General features: G+C 32.4%; 2 protein-coding genes across 2 annotated transcripts; one reads left to right on the forward strand and one right to left on the reverse strand.

Annotated features, from left to right (window-relative positions):
- Positions 1–1,317: 1,317 nt before the first annotated feature.
- Bma-npr-10 (Uncharacterized protein) lies at positions 1,318–4,953 on the forward strand (the record flags this gene model as incomplete). Its single annotated transcript, XM_043075315.1, has 5 exons — positions 1,318–1,472; positions 1,841–2,045; positions 2,221–2,303; positions 3,895–4,064; positions 4,826–4,953. 5 exons carry the CDS (start codon positions 1,318–1,320, stop codon positions 4,951–4,953), a joined length of 741 nt encoding a protein of 246 aa, XP_042931249.1.
- A 2,433-nt stretch (positions 4,954–7,386) lies between these two features.
- On the reverse strand, positions 7,387–18,059 carry Bma-nhr-25.2 (Uncharacterized protein; the record flags this gene model as incomplete). Its single annotated transcript, XM_001898130.1, has 11 exons — positions 7,387–7,543; positions 8,408–8,540; positions 8,974–9,116; positions 9,294–9,409; positions 10,196–10,581; positions 10,827–10,982; positions 11,381–11,535; positions 11,653–11,806; positions 16,565–16,673; positions 17,045–17,077; positions 17,925–18,059. The coding sequence occupies 11 exons, from the start codon at positions 18,057–18,059 to the stop codon at positions 7,387–7,389; spliced, it is 1,677 nt and encodes a 558-aa protein (XP_001898165.1).
- Between the last annotated feature and the right edge of the window lie 2,236 nt (positions 18,060–20,295).

Here is a 20,295-nt window from a genome sequence, read left to right on the forward strand (position 1 = left end):
GTTAAACAATTTAGTTTCGAAAAAACAACTTTAGAATTATGTAAAGAGTTAATAAGAATTCATTTGTAGGTGTTACACTGGCCAGGTAAATAATAAGTAGAAGATCATTCCAAAACAAAGGATGTATTATTGACTTTTATTAAAATATATTTTTTATCGTTTGCAATCACTACTTATACTTCATTTAATGCTTATGATTGTTCACCAGTTATTTCAAGGTTGCAACAGATATATGACAATACTGCACTGTTGAAGAGGAGATACTATCATCCGAGAAGGATTTTGCAAATAAATTCAGTCTTTGCAAAAGTTGTCCCAATGCTTTAGGATTTTTAATACATAGTTCGCATCACATGCAACAATCAAAGTTTATTTTTGTTTTGTACTGAAATCGCAAAACCAACCAACTTCGCTATCTCTTCATCTTTTCTCCTTCGCAAACCTATACTACTGCTTTTAGAATGTGTATCGATTCATACATCTATTTACCGAAGTGAAAATTCATTTAAACTGCTTTTTGTGCAGTCTAAATGATTTTTTTATTTGCAGAAGTGATAGTTGATGCGATAATACCTAATTCGTCAAATATTCAATGATTATAACGGTTAGAATCTATGGATTATATTCTGTACATGAGGAATTCCCAGTAGTTTAGGTCACTGAATGGAGAAAAACGTTTTCTCCGATTAGAAAAAAGATTCAGAAAGTCTCCTAGAAGTCCTTTACAATTTATGCTTCAATATTCGAGCAGTGGAATCTTCAGCCCTTAATTAATATTAAAAGTGTTAAAACTTTTTTTAACTTTTTAAGCGCCTAGGAACTGATGCTTAATTCTTGTCTTAAGCTTTTCCACGCATATCTAAACGACAGTCTCTCGTAGTAGACAAGGGAAAAATTCATGATATCCGTTTTTTCTCTTTTTTTCTATCGCTATTCAATAGCGTTGGCTAAGGCTAGCCAGTTCAGTTGTAAAGTTAAATAAATACATTCTATCACATATATCATTCGACTGAAAATATCCACAGTAGTCAGAAATTACTTACGCTGTTCCGCGAAGAAGTGACCAATCGATGATGACACGTCTCTCTTCCAAAAGAATATTCTGAAATCTTCTATGATTTAAGTCCCAGTCAAATTCGCATATCCACTACTAATCCCTAAATAAGATTCTTTACATTATATCGCGAACCTTTTTTCGAGGCGATATTCTGAAATTTATTTCAAGAAGAAGTAAATTTTAAGCTGTCGGATACAATAATAAGCAGTGAAAGAAACTATTTTGTTGGATGAGCAATAGAAGCGGAATTCTTGTTCGGAATGTCCGCTAATAGTAGTTTCATTATCAGCAATAAAAGTGCTACCCAAACTCCGTGTGTTGATATCAACGAATATCTTTGGATGAATCATTCCGACTTAACGTCTTTATTACCAACAATGATCTTTTTTTTTGCCATCTACGGACTTATTATCATGTTAGTTTTTAAAAAAAAAAAATTCAGTGGAGCATTTTAAGTTTAAATTTTATTTTTAAGTCATACAATTCTTACAAAAATTGTGGAAAGTTTTCAATTTTCATATTGTTCCATGTTTCCTTACTTCAAAGCTCAAGTCGAGAATTAAAATGAAATAACAGTATAATAGCTGAAATAGCGAAGGATTCCTTCCTGTTAAAATATAATTTTTAAAAATTGAAAATACCAATAACGAATCTCTGATCATTCTTATTAGCAAGATCATGCAAAAGTTATTGACAACAACAGTGTTTTACGAAGTAGTTCATTTTTTGATTTCTTCCAGTGTACTTTTTCAACATATAAATTCATAATCTAGCAGTTTCCAGATTTGGTGTTCTTGGTAATACATTAGTTATATTATCATTGATACGACACAAATCACTACAGTCAGTTCGTAATCTGTTTATTATCAGCCTATCAGTGACAGATATAATCATTTCGATTGTTTCCGGAACAGTAACACCAATTACAGCCTTTAGCAAAATATGGATTTTTGGTGAATTGCTTTGTTACTTCATACCTTTAATACAAGTCAGTTTCGATTCTTTACGTCCATTCGATTATTTATATACTTGTCTTTTTCTGTCATGAAATTCAAATCATTCTTGGACGAAATTTGAATTCAGTTATTAAATAAAGAGCAATAATTGATATGAGACTTTGTTCATTCCAAAATCTTTTCTACGATAAATTCCGATGCTTTCAGGGTGCAAGTTTATGCTTTTCTTCATTAACTCTCACTGCTATAGCTATTGATCGTTATATTTTAATTATTTTTCCTACAAAAAGGTAAGCAATTTTGCAGTAACTTTATAAAAATGAGAATATTAACGAAACTCGAACAATTTTCTACTTATTATGATACCTTATTAAATGTTTCACTTTTATTCGTTTGGTGCTTAAATTTTTAAAAATGGAAATAAAAACATTTAGTTATAACCATAGAGGCGATCCTATCACGAATTCTTTTGCTGAATTCAATTTAATTAAATTGCAAAGTCAATTCATACACTTCTTTTAACAATGTATGTCGCTTTTTCCTCTGAGAGAACCGGAAAAGAAATAACCACTAGCTTAACTAATTTATTCTCGATTCAAAGCAATATTACTGCTCTACTTCCATTATCTCAAGAAATATCATTTATAGCTTTTAAATGAAATCTTTTTATTGCTTTAACTTCTTCAGCAACAATTCAAAGCTTTTATCTGTCTTTTCCTCGATATTTCTGATTTTTCCTCCAAAGCTATTCTTTATCATAAGTGATAATAAACAGTTAAACTTTTTGTTTGTTTCAAATTAGACATTGCTAATTTAATTGCCCTACCACTACCTAATTAATTTCATTAAAGAAAATAAGAAAATTGAATTTTTGCATTCTCTTTCCAATCCTTTCTTCTCATTTGCTGAAAAAAACAAATCCTTTGTATTACCACAAATTGGCAATTCAAGAAATTTTCGTATATTGTTATCTTGAATAAATTTCGAAACGAATAACACATTAATTCTTATCAAAAATGAAATGGAGAGCACTAAGATCTGAATGCTTTAACATATGTATAATTCTTATTTCCCACTTGGTAGAAAAATATTTTTTGAAATATTTTTTGTATAAAAAAAAAATATATGTATAAAAAAAAATATTTTTTTGGAGTCAAATGAAATAATTTTTTCTTCTTTTTGGAGAGAGTTCTTAAAAATTTTTAAAAACTGCAAAAGCAAATAGTAGAAGAAGGATTCAAAATCACTAAATTATTGTTACTCAACAAAGCTCAGAAGGTCACTTATAACTATCTGTTAATTTCCTTTTTTTAACTGTTAGCAAGCAAAGTCTCCTAGACTGAATAAATGATACAATCTCTATTTTGCCATCACCACGAAAACAAGCTTCAAAGATTTTTTCAAAAGTTTTTTTAGCAAGATTTGTCGGGTTTTGGTCTTATATTAAACCTAACAGGCTTGAAAGTTTCTGCTTCTTGAAATTCTAACAATTGCATCTACTTCTTATTTTCTTCTAAATAGGTTGTTTTCATTTCTAACTGTCTGTAAGGTGCTAAGGAAATAGTTTTATAATAAATGCCAGTGGTCGCACCATAATTTCAGATAAAAACTAATATTTTCAAATGAAAAGAAGCTAGCAAAGGTGTAAGGAAGAGTTATGTTGATAGAAGAGATGAAGCTCGAAGCAAGAATTTTTAAAGTCAGAAAGAAGAAAAGCATAAAAGAAAGGTTTTAAAATTGACAAAAAAATGACATGAAAAGATGAAAGAGAAATGATATATGATAATTCGAATGTCTTATAAGACAAGAGAGCAATTTGTATCTTGAAAAACTTCATAATGTTTTATTTCTTGCATTTACGAGTATTATGACATTTTGTAGACCAATTCAAAAACGGCAAGCAATAAAAATAATTGGTCTGGATTTTGCTTTGGCAACAGCGATATCGTTGCCTATGTTCATTAAGCAAAGATTTATCAAATACGAGAATTTTTGTGGCCAATTTTGCACCGAAGATTGGAGCTCTGATAACATGGGCCGCAGTATTTATGGTTTATTATTATACTTTTGGCAATTATTGGCAGGGGAAACTTCAAGACTTTTCACAACATTTCATACCATAAGGGATAAGTTATCAATGCCTGAACTGTAGAAACTTCAGTAGCATCTTGCAAATAATTTACTAAGCTGTTTGCTCTGCTCTCTCAATCTAACTTTCTAATTATTTGTTCGCCAAAGACAGAGGACAATGACAGCACAATCGCAGTAAGAACAATAATTCATTTAGCAATTTTCAAAATTTACTTGTAACAGGTTCAAAAGCCAATGCTGCTGATAATTTTAGCGTCTGTTCAAAGTAAAGTTGCAAATACCAAGCAAAAATTTTAAAAGTTTCAGGAACGGTTGTATTCATTTTTCAATTCGTTGCACCACTTACTATAATTTTCTTTTGCTATACAATGATTTCATTAAAACTTACTAAAGTTAGTTTAATTTTCGTTTCAGTTAAATTTACGGTCAATTCCTCTTATAAGTGACCACTTTTGAAGGACTGGGCAGAAACATCTTTGGATGAGTGAAATAAAAGACAAATTTTATCACATTTCAGAAGCCGTCATGTTTAAGACAAAAAATTTCATCAATAACCAACTAAATGTCTTGTAAGAAGTAGAAAGAAAGCTGAGAAAATATTTTAATGATGAAAGAGTTCTAGTTTTCAAACAAAACTATCATACTTAACCTTCATGTAATTTGCAGTCTTGTTCTATTTTTTCTCGGTTTATCAATTTTTAATAACTATTTTTAATTTTAGACAACCTTATTCAAGAAACAAACGTTTTACCGACAACAAGTACTAAAACGACGTTTACGTACGAATCGTATGTTAATTGCAATGGTTGGCGTGTTTGTTTGCTGTTGGATGCCAGCTGTTGTCTTTAATTTCCTTAGAGATTACCACTGGTTACCAAATTTCATCAGTCAGCAAGAATATTTGATTGGTATTATAACACATTGCATTTCAATGAGGTATCTTTTACTTCCTGTTAATTTCCTCATTAATAGTTCATATATTCATATTAGGCATACATTTCAAACTTTGATTTTACTGTTCACAGTTCAACGATATGGAATCCATGCTTGTATACCTTACTGAATGATCAATTTCGGATGGCATTCCTTGATTTGCTGCACTCATTCCGGATCGTGCCGTAGAAAACTCTGGTATCAGATATAGATGGGTGTAAGATGCATGCGACCGGTGTTGACGATGCTCAGGAAGTGACTAATTCAGAACAGAAACAAATTTTTAAATAAAATTTACTTTACCAACAATAACAACTGTTGTTAAAAATTGTAATTTATAGCATTTTTGAAGGAAAACTTACTAAACAAACAAACTATGATAGTAACTTTTTTATTGCTCAAATAAGACTAAATTTTTTGGAGCGTACACTTGTTCATTGATACTACAGCTTTAATAAAGGAGTGTAGATGATTTTTTCTTAATTATTATGCGTTAAATCGCAGTAATTGATTATTAAGTATTTAATAAAACTTAAACTTTGGTTTAGTTGTGGCAAGTATTCATTTACGCTAATTTTTCTTAATAATCATTTTCAAGCAATGTGGAATATTGTTTGGAAAAAAAATCACTCGACGAGTTCTCAAAACTGCAAAAATACTTAGATAATACGATCGAGTTTTAGAAAATTAACTAGTCCACTTTACTGATGGAAACTTATACAAAAATTTTTTGGAAAAAAGCTAGAGACGTAAAAGAATGGATGAAATTACAAAAATCGTTGGCGTTCGAACGGTATCAAAAGAGGTAAAACAAGCTAACTTTTTGTAATACACTGAGAACTGCTAGATCTAAAGTTTCACATAAATTAGTGACATCCGCTAAAAAATGTTTGTATCTCACTTACTTTGGAAAAATAAGTAAGCGGTAACTCTTTTTATAAAATACCCCACTTAAATTTTAACTCTTTTTGCATTCTAAGTTAATTTCCTGGTATTATTAGTGCACTAAAAAAAAAATCTGCGACTAAAAGGTGATATATTATCAACATGTGTGGAGAAAATTACTCGAATGTCAATAAAATCGAAATTTAGTTGTACTTCACTTCATCAACGATTCATTTTTTTCAATGTTACTAAAAAGGTCAGAAAGCAAAAAGGCAAAGCTAGAAATAACAACAGCAGCGAAATACCAGTAATGTAAATAATGGATAGCAATCAAAGTAATAGTTGGCATTTAAACCCAAAATTACATACATTTATAAATAATAATTTAAAAATTCGACTCTTGCTAAATCTGAGTCAACATCTTTTCTTTGTCTTCCTTGAGTCATTAATAAAGCTAAAAAAGTCGAAAAGGATTCGCAGAAGGTGGTATTTGTATAAAAGAAAACAACAACAGTAATAACAGTAAAGGAAGTGGCGGTGTATTGGAATGTATGCAGTATGCAGGAACGGTACTGGTAGTGCATGAATGAGGCGATCAGAAATCAGGAAGGACAAGATATGTTACAAACTACAAGATTTCGACAAAAAATCATGTAATTCAAAAGATGTTAAATATAAAAAATAGAAGGGGTAAAAAGTGTAGATGTTAATATTTTTAAAGGTAAATGATGATAAATTACGGTCATTATTCCCGCGTATTCTCCTGTTTTTTATAGCTTTTCCAAAATCTATTAATTAAAGCAAAAGTCAAGACTCATTTTTTAGGATTCTCGTAAAAATAAGGAACAAAATTTATGGAGTAGGAATACTGATATCAGGCAAAACTGATACTATAAAAGCAAAAAAGCCCACAAACTTGAATAATACTGAATGAGATATTTAAACAGGAAATAAATTCAACAAAATGCTGAACGAAATACTAGCCTGAATGAATTTACTGGACAAAGCCTTTAACGGCCCGTACTTGAATTGATTTGAAGTAGAACTGAATGGAACACGACTGACTAAAAAAATTTTAACTGGAACAAAACTGAATGAAATATGATAAGTTGGAATGAGTTGGATTAAATTACTGTTTCTTCTATATGTTGTGGATTTTCGTTGATTGCATCCACGGCGGCTCCCTGCTAATTTACTGCGGAATTGCCGCACCCGAGTTTCCTAACGAGATCAGTTGTACGCACTTTATAAAATGGATGAGGAGGTGATAAATGCTTTCAGATACATTTGTGCAAATTTGTAGGAATTGAAAAAATGACGGAGAAGAAACACTCAGCAATGAAAGAAATTTGGTTAAAGGTTTTTGTTTTCTGGAATTTCGGGGGGACAAGCTTTTCGATAAAAAAACCACAATTTAGAGGAAGCGAGGACAAGACAAGTGCGCACATTTGATTCAGTTTCTAATTATGCATATTGTTGCGGTGGTGGTAGTATTGATGATGGTGGTTGCTGAGATACTAAATGGTGTTCTTTGCGTGTTAACATTTCTTTCAGCAAATTTTCTTCCATTCCCACTGTCGAATATTTGCTGAGCAAATGAGCTGCCTGACGTGCAAGAAGTCTGAAACTTTTACAAATTTGAAATGAAAATAAATTTGTTACAAGACTGAACAGAAGAGAAGGAGATTTTTATCAAACCATTTAGCGGTAATGTGTAATATCATTACAGAAATTATTTTTAGTGCATTTCAGAAGAACTTCTTAAAAAGAATGATTTTTCAGTGATTCAAATAAGGTCCAGAGATATATTAATTTATTTTTTGATATGAGATATGATCTGCTCCAAGAATTTGTCATAAGAATAATATATATATATATATATATATATATATATATATATATATATATATATATATATATATATATATGATAGTTCTTTTCTCTTTTCTAAACCCCTGTAGTAATATGTGAAAAGTGCATAACGATGGTAGTAAAGTTCTCAAGCTTTCAATCACTTCCATAATATCGTAGGTCTCACAAAGTGAGAAGATGATAATTGCTGGTTTTGGCATGTGTCAAAAATAATCGGTACCGCGCTACTAATTAGAGAGGTCAAAGGGCGATACAGCTCATCATGCTCAAGTAGAATAGTGCTCGAATATCGCAAAAATTCAAGTACTTTTAGCACTATATATCGCTTTCTTCAGGCACTGTAGTGAGTGCTTTATTTTCAAGAGCACAGAAATAATCCTCCTTCACAACCTTGAGAAGCGAATGTGGTGCCCATCGCAAAAGCTACTCTCTTAAGACTATATAAGTCCAGCAACCAGTCTCAGAGTATTTTAGCGATTTATAAAATTATATCATGCCATCTTTACACTGAATTTCATTCAGGAAACAGTTCCTTAATCATTGATGATAGGAAGAAGATGACTGTCTCAACTTTCTTCAAATTCTATTTTTTATTTTTCCTGAATAAACTTACTTCAATTCCTCATAAACAACGTATAAAGGATGATCGGTAGCATTGGGAACGGAACGATACGCTGCCCACGCTGTGAGTACCGATGCGTGAACTTGAGCTGTCAAAGCGCAGTTGTTTACTGCACTTCGTTCACCTGTAATTTGCATACCTTTGTATTTAATCTATAGTTGTAGTAAGACGTTTCTATACAATATGCAAGCATGACAAGAATGTACACAAAAAAAGTTGCAAAACTTGCTTCATGTGGAGTCAAGACAGAAAAGAGAGCTATTATTTCTACTTATATGGGCAATCTCGAGTGATTTGATGGCTAGCGAACTGAATTATTCGTTATCTGGAATAGTGGGCTTAAGCTGAATGACTACTGCTAGTTCTTAACCTCAGTTATGATAACCTATCCATTCAAAATCAGTATCTAAAATTAGAATATTATTAAGCAGTAGAGATATTCTTTGCCTCTACCGTATTTCGTAAATGCAACCCGAAAGTACAAGTGGCGCTCTTTAATGATGTTTAATAGAAAATGAATTGGATTGTTTTACAGCCGATAAAAGTTGAAAGTAAACCTCGATCTTCGAAGAGTGTTAACACTTTAAATGCTGCATAATCACAGCGATCGAAATTCAGTGACTGTAATTTACTGCATAATTCATTGAACTTCGGTGCCAATGTATCAAAACCCATTAAACAAATAGTTGACACAGGTAATCTATAAAAATTTACTATAACAGCGCCAAGTTTCCACCTCGATTACTATTTCCAGGGAGGAACTTAGGATAAAATTAGAATTTTTTAAATTCAGAAAGCTTGGGCAGAACTTCTTCGAGTCTTTTCAAGTTTGGCAATAGGTTTATATTAATGTTTGCAATATTGAATGAAAACTAACGGACTATTGCCAAATTGTATAGAAATAGGCAAATGACTGTGAAGAATATGAAATGTGAAATCAAGAACGTGAATTGGTGCCCAGGATGTATAAATTAATGCTATTTGATCATCGACCTGAAAAATAGTTTATTTTAAAGACCATTTCTGTACTATATTGTTATGGAACGCGTTTTAAAACAATGCTTCGATTGAATTTTTTTACAAGTGAACTACTACTAACATTAAAATTCTTATTCCTTGAGATGAACTTTTGAAGCTAATGTTTTTTGAAATGTCATAAAAATATTTCTAGACAATTCTGATGGATATTTCAAGAGTCCTTTTCAAAAAGCAAGAATCCTTTGGAACATGTCAATAAATTCCTTTTAGAAATAATCCTAATTTTTTAAAAAACAACATTGCCTTCATCCGAACCAATTCTGTTTCTAGGACTATGATAGAAAATAACAACAAAAACAGAATAGCTTTGAGGTACTGTAATCTGTTTTTTTTTTTTTTGTTTTTATATTAAAAAATATTCAAAATCGTAGTGTATGCTTCTTCGCATACGACGATAATGATGTGATATGGGAAATTCCTTTCAATCACAGTAACCGTGTAAATTAAAGCGTATTAGAAAGCAGTAAAATTAATACAATAAAGAATCATAACGTAACATATAATAATGTTAAAATAAAATGAATATTTGGCCTCGATGTCTAGTTTCGATACTTCTATAAAATTAATCGTTGTTTTGCTATGATTCAGCTTATAGTAAAATTGTACGATTATTGGCTTATCATCAGTGTGTAAAATAATTGGCAACCAAAAGTTTTCTTAAAGTCTTGATTTTCAATGAGTTTTGATACGTAACTATTTTAGTTTTTTGACAAATTTTAATTTTAATTTCGTTGAACATACCGGTAACTGCTCAAAATACGGTGCACTTTTAGCCCACGTAACAATCGAATTGAGACTTTCTTCGATAACCGATTTGCAGAACTGGAATGCGTCTCGAGTTTTGTCACCTTTACCTAATAAATGTATAAGGAGATTCGGGTCCATCAGAGATTCTGTACAGCTGCACAAAAGGGCCGTTTGTTTTGGAGCATAAAAGACACTGTCGATAGTTTTTTCGGTAGGTAACGGGCATATGGGAAGCAGTGGTGAGGAACGATCTGTTGTGGTACCAGGTGCAGGAGTTCCTGCTGCTACCGCTATCGGTGCCATTGCTGTCATCGCTGTATAAGATGATGTTGGTGGACAGAATGGTGAATAATCAGTAGAAAGCGAAGGTTGTGGAAAATCTAAAATTTTTAAAGTGAAGTTCAAACACAAGTTCATTTATGAAAACAAGCTAAAATATATAGATTGCAAAATTTCTTGAATGATAATTTTCATTTTAAACTTCCTTTTATATAAAAACCATAAAAATTCGGGATAGCCATACTCCGAAAGTCAGATTGGAAGATAAGGCCTTTTCTAAGGCATGTATCATAATTAAATTCTTATTTAAATTAAATTTACAAAAGGCTAGAAATGAAACACCCACTGGCTTCAGTATAACCATCAAAAGGCTCTGGTTTAACGCATGAATAGATGGGAAAAGATGAGCTACGTAATAACGGGTCGTCGATCGATGAACCCAGTAAAGCAGCCAAATTATCACAATTTGGCAAATATGCACTCGGTCGTGGCATCACATAATCTATAAATATTCAAAGCAATTAAACAAATTTTAAAGCAAGTGATAAAATCTAGAAATTATCATGACTTCTTTTGTTGAAACAAAAAATTAAAATCTCATCTCAAAGAAAAAAAGAAAAAAAAAACGAAAGTGATCACTCTGAATTACTTTAAAGTAAGGATACTTTTACTAGACTTTTATAGAAAGGGATAAAAGAAGAAAATTGATAATCTGTGAAAATGGAAGTGTTTCATTCAGTCCATCACAAACGATGCTTACTAATATGCCATTTTTAGCATGGATCTATGGAATCGAAACTGTTTAAACGTATGTTGACATTATGTGTTTTCTGAAGCTTGAGTGGCGCAATGATTTTCTATCCATTGTAACTGAAGAATCTGCGAGGCTTAGAAGCTTACTAGTCGGAGGCTGCGTACTGCTTGAAAGCGTCGGCGATTGTAGTAATGCATCATAATCGTTTTTGAACTTTTGAGTTCCACTTGTGTCGAAATACTGTGCGTGTACAGCAGCTGCTGCGGTTGCAGCCGCTGTTGCTGCTAATCCAGTTGGTGTACTTTAAAAAGAAAGTAAAAAATTTAGGAGAAATGTAAGGATACTTGCTCAGTTATACGATAACAAAATACTAAAACTTCATAGTGACCAATCAAGTTCGAAAAGTATAAAAACAAACCTGCTAGAAACTTGTTGTTCAGTAGTATTTTGATTGAAAAAATTGTGCGTCCCGTTAGCCCGTAGCGCTATACGTTGCATTCGTTGTGCACGATCACGTTTATAATATGAACCAAATTTGTTGCGACCACCACGCATACGGTCTTCACGAACTGCTGTAAATCATTTTCATTCGAGATAGCTTAGATTTCAAATTCATTTTACAAAACATGAATATCTTCATATCTGTCTGGTTTTCAAATATTTTTACTCCAAAAGAATTAATCACTAGATAGGGATTACTTTATTTTCAATAATATCAGTTCAATTCATCAGTTTTTTCCATCTAAACTTTTAAACAAATATCACACCAATATTACGCTTTCAGGCGCTATTTGCATTTTTCATTATTTACTATTTGTTACAATTAGCATATATTCTTTAAGGATCGGTGTTTCACAAAGATAAAACTACATGTCGAAAAGTGTCATCTATGTGCAGCTATTTGTCGTATGAAAATAGAAGAGCCGAAAAGGACATCCTGAGGTCAACATCTATTGTTTCCATCTGGTATATGGTTGGGTGGACAACAAGCTGAGCTTTGTTTTCATTCACTTTACAACTCTGTCCTCATCCTTTCATTCATAGTAATGGTACTAGTAGCTGCGCAGCGATAATGATAATAGCTATACAACCAGATCCCTTTAATTTATTCCATAAAACTCTTTTCCTATCCAAATTTTCTATGACCACCTTTCCTTGCATTCATCTCCCCATAAATTACCCTCATCTCTTATCCTTGAGATCGGATCATAGTGAACTAGCACTCATTTCTCGCTCCAGTAATTAGCGCATGCATTTTGTTGACCATCTTTTTATTCTATATCTCTTTTCCCAAAACTCTTTTCATCCTTTATATGAGGAAAGAGTTAGGTTTCTACTACTGTCGTATGATGATGAATTTCCTGCAGTTCAGCGGAACAATTAGCAGCAATTAAAAGGACATTTCTTGGCCAAGAGATCTATTAAGAATGGTCTTTTTTGCAAGTAATAAAAGAGATAACCAGAGATGGTAGTTAGTGTATTTAAGAGGTGAATGTGAATTAACTATATAGTTAGTCATTTGTTCATTCAAAGCATTTTTGAAAGTGTGACATATAGCGCTCTGCACTTATGCATATATATAATTTGAAATTTGATAGAATGCATATATGTAACTGATAAACAAAGATATAAAATTTGAGATTTGATTTTATATATAAAAAAGATATGCATATATATCTTTTTTTCACTGTAGCTCAAGCTTAATATAAATTCGAAATTTTGGTAGACTAAAGTAATGCGTCATACAGCAGTCATGCAATAAAAAATAACCCCTCATCCTTTCAATCGATAATGAAAATCTTCAGGTGTGATTAAAAAACTTGTTTCTTCATTGTTCCTTGAAAATCAGTCAACGAACCTCCCCAAGAAGGCACTTTTCATAGAAAAAAGGAGAGAGAAAAAAGTCCCTCCCTGAATTAGCAGCTAAAAAGAACGTCGGGTGAGGAGGAAAGCGAAATAATTTCTATTTTTCCCCGATTGCAAAAGAAAAAAAAGAGAAATGAATCGAGCGAAACTGGCAATTTCTGTGAAAAGGAAGAAAGCAAGGAGAAAAATTGTCAAAAAAAAATGAAATTATTTTTTCCGGAAAAAACCACTTCCCTCCAGAAAAAAATGATACCCTTACTACGGTTAATTACCCATTATTACTAACAGTTTGGATGTCATCACTGAAAACCTATTAGACATAAAAAATTCATGAGTTTTGGGTTAAAAAAAAGGAACAATGAAACGAATCTCTTCGGGATCCTACAGTTTCAATATTATTACAAAAATAATAATAATAAATAAATTTGACCGAATAATAAAAAGGACACGGTAAGTACAACGAGTGATGGATTATGCAAATTAAGAGAGTCTGTAGGGAGAAAGGTATGACTATTAGAAAAGGAAACCATTGTTACATACTATGTTTTGCATTATAGAAATGCATTAATCAATGTAGCCTGAAGTAGGGTGAAGGATTGATTGATAATAAGAGGTGAGAGAGAGAGAGAGAGTGATGTTTTTTTTTTTTTTTAAATTTAATACTCAGAACTAATTAGATAACACAAGATTGAAGTTTTATTTCATGAATTTCCCAAGATTCCAAAATTCCATGCATCATATTCGTAAAAAATTCGTTTTCGGAAATCAAAAAAAGACAAAGTTTGAAACAGCAAATGAAGAGCCGAAAAATGTACTACTTCAAAAAGCAGTACGAAAAATATTTATTTTAGATAGAAACAAATATATATGCAACATGAATATCTAAATGAATGTATTACATACATGATATTCCTTAAATCCTTATAGAGCTAATACAGTTTCGACAAGACTTTATAATTCTATAAATAGACAGAAAAATAACTGATTAATTCGATAGTTCTAGTTTTATTACTGGGTGAATATGTAAACTTGTCAGCTAGAATTTAATTAACAATATTCGAGAATCATATTTTGATGAACTTCTGAATATTAGATGTGGTGGTCCTTACTTTTCAGTTCTTTCATAATTGCACTGCATGTGATTTAATTTGCAACGGTTTCAATGTTACTTATTTTATCATTATTTTCACAACCGATTTAGATGATCATGAGATCATAGTTCTTTTGGGTTTATTTGAGGCCACCAGCTTATCTAACAGATGAAATATCTGTGAGTTGAGAATTTCGTATCATGTTTATTAGTAAAATCTCTTCATCGTGTTTCAACTTTTTTCCCTTTCGTTTTTTTAACCTTTATTGGTTTCTTTTGTAAAGAATGATGGCAGTGGAGTGGAAATCATTTAAAACTTTTCAAAATCGATCATAGTGTCTGTGCTTGTGAAGTAAAAGTGTACGTTGTGTGATGTGGGTAGAGGAGTATCATCCATGCCATGGATCGCATTTTTTGAAACACTTTTTGTGTCCCCCTCTTCTATATTATTCAAACATTCTTATACTGAGGAAGAGGGTACCTAGCGCCCACCACCCCCTACTGTCGATAGCGACAATTTCATTTTCGAAATACATGTGTGTGCACAAAAAACCGGTCATTATTATCCAGCCAGCCTGCTAGTAACCATCATATTCATCGAGCCGCTGTTGTCAGCCATAAACTTTCTGAAGGATTTGAATTGATTGAATCACTAAAACAAAGTTTTGAAAACTGCTGTTAATTCCGAAATTTTCTAAGTCAAAAATTTTGAAGCTATGAGTTTGTAAGTTTTGAGAACTCAAAGTTATAATTTTTATTTTTTGCCCATATTCTTGAATAGTCTTTTTGAATAAAGATTACAAAATTTCTCATAGTAATTCCTTTTAAGTCTTTCAAACAGAAATTTGAAGCAGTAAGTGTATCAAGCTATATTTTATTTTTTTGAAAATATCTTAGCTGTAGTTTCTTTTGTCTTAACCTTTCTTAAAGACAAAGAGGAAATGAAGAACATGCTTGCTTGTTAAGTCATTGCTTACTACAACTATTTAAATATTTAAAAATTAGTGATTTGAATATTTTGAATAGATAAATTCCTTGTTTAATATGAGGCAGAGATTTCGACTTGATTCAGAAAAAAGGCGCGCGCGCCAATCATTTCCACTCCTCAGTTTCATGTTCTTTGTGTTATTCCTAAGTTCTATTCGAATACTTCCAGTTTCAAATTGATGGACGAATTTTTGGTTGCACTATCTGCAACCACTAACCAGTTCATATCTTACAGTGCCGCCTTTCAAAAAATGAGTAGAATTGAAATTTTTACAGGAGTATGATAAACGGCAATCCTAAGATGACATTGACATGATTGGATCATAACGGTTGGATAAAGGTGAAGATGGAAAACTGGATTAATTTATGTGTCTAATTGATTTGGGGGAAAATTTCGTCAACATCTACTGGTGTAAAATGAATTTCATACAAGAAATTCTTCAATGATATTGTTATTAATAAGGAAGAGAAAATTCAAACAGCTGGCAATAATTAAGAAGAAATTTAATTCCTAGTCTTTTTAGAAGCCGCTTTAATAGTAATATAGCGATCAAAAATTGTGGGTGACTTTTTCAACTGTACCACTCACTTTAGCAAGAAATATATATGACGATTATTTGATTCAATTTTATGTTTTCTTTCCTGTCTGTAGAGCACATCTTAGGTTAGCTTAGAAATGATAAATTTTCGATTACATTGCAATTACACCTTAGTTCATTTCAATAATTTGAGGGCTAAGTGATAATGTCTAAAGTTCCCCAATTCCTATAAAGATAATGTACGCAGTGATATTTCCCACCATATTACGGTAATACAATTGGAATGCGCTGAACTCTGAAGTGTGTAAACAAAAAGTTGTCATACACATACATCTACAAGATACAAACGGTACGGTATACATTAGTCATTATTGCGATAAGCAGAGAAAGAATATTATACCGCATGAAAAGAAAATGCTTCGTTAATTCAACAACCTACTATTTCGTTCTTTTTAAGAAATGAAAATGATCCTTGGAAGAGGTAAATCCATTCAATGAAAAATATTATAAGGAAAGTGTAATTCGATGGTCCAATATGTGCCCAGGAGTAAAAATAATTTTTCCATCTACCCGTCATTACATTCATTACAGAATTTCTAAATAATATAGCTCAAATGGAATTATTGCATGGAATTACATCGAAATAGAAACTCAAAAGTATTGCTCAATTAATTGAATTAAAGCAATATTTTCAAACTTTCATTCAATTCTTAAAATTGAAAGGTGAAAAATACGATCAAAACTCGATAAATTTGTTGAATAACTCTGCACCTATATAATCATGAAGTTTAAGTTAAGAAAACATGAAGAAAATTTTTGAAAAGTGCTCTATTTAGCTGATTACTAACCTTCAACCTTCATCCCACGTTGTATACATTTTTGGAATCGACAATGTGGACATCGTTTTCGACATGATTTGTCTACTGCGCAATTCTGGTCTGCTGAACATTGATATGACTGAAATAAAATTTTTGACAATCTATGCTTGGAAACTAGACATTTCGAAATTTTTGTAATTATAATTAAACATAATTCGACAACAGAGTTTGATAATCCCGTACACAACAAATATTTTTCAAATTGAAAAAATAAATCATTATGATGATTACATGCAAAGTGAATAGTTGTTTTATATAAATAATTTATAAGATTTTCATCTGGAAGCACAAAGGATGAAATAAATTTTCTTTTGCTGTAAATTTGCTAATTTTATCTACTGCGCAATTCTGACCCGCTGACCACTGATATAAGTAAAATCGAATTCTTGGCAAAAAAAGATTTTTTTAACTTTAATGTTAAATAATTCTGAAAAATGAATGAAAACAAACCTTTTTGTTTTGTACTGTTCGCTTAAAGAAGCCCTGAAAATTAAAGTCTTATTTAAAAAAACATATATGCAACGAACAAAAATCTGGAATTTTAGGCATGAAATACTTCGAATACTAAAATATTTAGCAGTGTCAACTTCTTGTAGTAAAGACAACAAAGCAAATGATACTTTAAATGAAGAGCGATTTCTGACAAAACGGACTTTTTTAAAAATTATTTGAAACAAAATGATTGATAGATGACATTTATGACTTCTGCAGAATAGTCCTGCAAGTAAATGTCACTGATAATAAAATGATTTTCCACAGCCCACCAAAAATAATGCAAAGAATGAAAAATCTGAAAAATAATTCAACTCCAATGTAGTGAAATTTGAAAGAATTCAACGGGAAATTTTAAAAGCACACCTAAAGCGATTATGTCGCTACTGAATTATGCGTAAAAATAGTTTTATGATGTAACTTTGTTTTACATTTCAGAAATGTGAGGAAGTTCGAAATATTTCAAGTAATATACAAAAAATAAAATTTCATATAATAACACTATCACATTATAAGGATAACAATTTCGAAAGAGCATAGAAACAGGGCTTGCTGATTAACGATTGGTTGAAAAGAAGCATTGTTGCTTCTACACATGCTGTTGTCAGATGGTTTTGAATTCGACTACGGTATTATGAAAGAATTGAGAACAGACAGTGAATATGCTTCATTAAGCTAGTGCTACTTGGAAAAAGAGGAAGAGTGCTATAGCTTAACTAAGTTTTTTGGAACAATCATCTAAGTCTATATTGTAATCGTATAATAGCAATAGAACAATTCATGAAATGATTATGGTAGCATAAAATCATTTGGAGAAATTTTAAACTATTACGCGAACCTTGCATGATTCGCAGGTAAGCAGTCCGTAATGGTACCCGGACACGCGATCCCCACAAACCGGGCAGTTTTCGTACTCGATTTGCGGCTTACAGTTCAGATCGTCCAGCTTCAAGGCCGTTTCAATGCCAACCATGATGGCAATCGTTGCCGATGATTCGCTCGGCGCTCCGGCCTTCGTTGTCACTCTTCTGATTTTGCGTTGACCTTGCTACTAACAGACAAATATACACATACAATGAAGGTTTTAGTAGACAGCGGCCTGTATTTTTATGACAGGTGAGCTGCTATTATTGCAAGCAACCACATCGAGTAGTGAAAGCAATTGCAGTATGGACTGGTAAGCCAGCAAAGCATTTCACGGAATTATTATCACGAGAGTCGAAGAACGTCGCTGAATGAACGAAATCTGAGGTATCCAGGAAGTCGAACCAGCAGCTAGCAACAAATCGCATCACATGCAACGACTCATCATCCTGCAAAAGTGGGTGGTACTTGATGCATGCCGTCGTATCAAGCAACTAGCGAACGCGCACACAGAGACAAACAAAAGTACATACCGGACCTGACACATGCACCTCCTTCAGTTAAGCTGCTACATCACTATTGCTCATCCATGCCTTCTTGCAATTAACAGACAAGTAGGAAGGGGTGGAGGTGGGTTGGGACGAAGCGGTAATGCAACTCAGAGACCACCGTATTGGTGAACAGAAATGTCACCGGTTGTGACAGTTGTGCTTGAAAAGAGAAGAGCTGGTTAAGTGGCCCTGGGACAATTGCAATCACCAGGTAGCATCAGCACTGCCATCGTCGAGAATTCTTTTCATCCATTGGAGATCAAATTGCAAGGAAAGAGAAATGCATAAACACATGCATACAAATGTTTGGTGCGTATGAGTGAGCACATTAATGTCATCTATTTCGATCAAAACTTTCAACACTTATAGCTTTAGCGATCAGCTTTTGTCAATAGATAGGTAGACAGATGTGTGCAGGTAGCTGAAAAGATGGATGAGTAGCGAAAGAAAAGGAAAAGGAAGAGGAAGTAGTAATGATAGTAATAAACTCGTCGGAGAATTACGTAGGGTAGGAGAAGATGGGAAGAGTGATGGGTTGCTCTCGCTTGTGGTAGTGAACTGTCACTGTCACCATGTCCCAAATATCTCGGGGTCAAGGCCTTCGTCGATTTCTACCTGGAAGAGTAGGACAGTTAGTGTTTGATGACACTGATGGAGACAACAATGACGACGAAATATGAATGACAATTTCATCCGAGCGTTCCCGAACGGAACAGATTCATGGCCTTCAATAATAGCAACCAAAATTTTGTTACTGAGTGAGAAAAGGTTTTTGCAGGAAATGTATAGCAGCCCTTGGATCATATATCAATTGAGAGAACTTATTTCAGATATGAAATTTGCAAGAAAAAGTGGTTAACTTTTTAAAAAAGTTATAAAACTGCTAGGAATAAAGTGGTGGAAATCTTTAATATTAAAAATGCAATGCAAAGATAAAATAAAGGAAGAAGAGTGAAAAAATTTTATGCAAATATAGGTAATGGACTTTTAAAGCAAATACAACCTTGATTGAGCCGTAAATTTCTTGACCTTGATAAGCGAAGAGAAAGGAAGATTGGGTTGGGGTCGAAGTTGGAATGGGGGACAAACTTTCGACCTCGAAAAGACGAGGAGTAGATAGGCAAAGCTACATGTGTCTGTATATATCGAGGCCAAGGTTTCACTAACCTTCACGGCTATCGTCCAACTTTCCTTTTTCCGGCCTTCAGTTCAGTCACTGCATGATCAGCAACTCGACGATATCAACTTAACTTCCGTAACACATTGTCTTTGGTATAGCTTCCGTCATATGAAATCTCTTATAACTTCAAATATTTGCTCGCTAATCATTTATACCGTTCATTTGTATGGAACAACGTTTCCTTGCATCCCAATCATATTTTCCTTCTTAATGACTTCCATCTTCATGTGATTATCAATTTGATTCTTTGAATCCAGTAGTTTTAATTAATTAAGTCGGCATGAATTAATATTACTGGTAGTCAGAGTCTAGTAAGTTTCATGTCGCCATATTAAATTGCTACCTGCTTAAGTGAGCACTACTGATTTTAAGATAAACTTTAGATGAAATTGTCATTATCCTGCATCGTTAAAAATTCCTTTACTACTGAATAGAATTCCTCTTACTATAAATATCCAATTATCAAGTCAATGTTCAACCTTATTTTATTTGCTTTATGGCTACGTTTTAGCCACTTTTGTTTTTTGGCAGCAAATGATGCATATGATCGAATACACGAAATTATTATTAATTCACTTATTTATTCTGCGTGTAGATTTAGTGTATTCCTAAAA

The sequence above is a fragment of the Brugia malayi genome, assembly GCF_000002995.4.
Source record: "Brugia malayi strain FR3 genome assembly, contig: Bm_v4_ChrX_scaffold_001, whole genome shotgun sequence".
NCBI classification, from domain to species: Eukaryota; Metazoa; Nematoda; class Chromadorea; order Rhabditida; family Onchocercidae; genus Brugia; species Brugia malayi.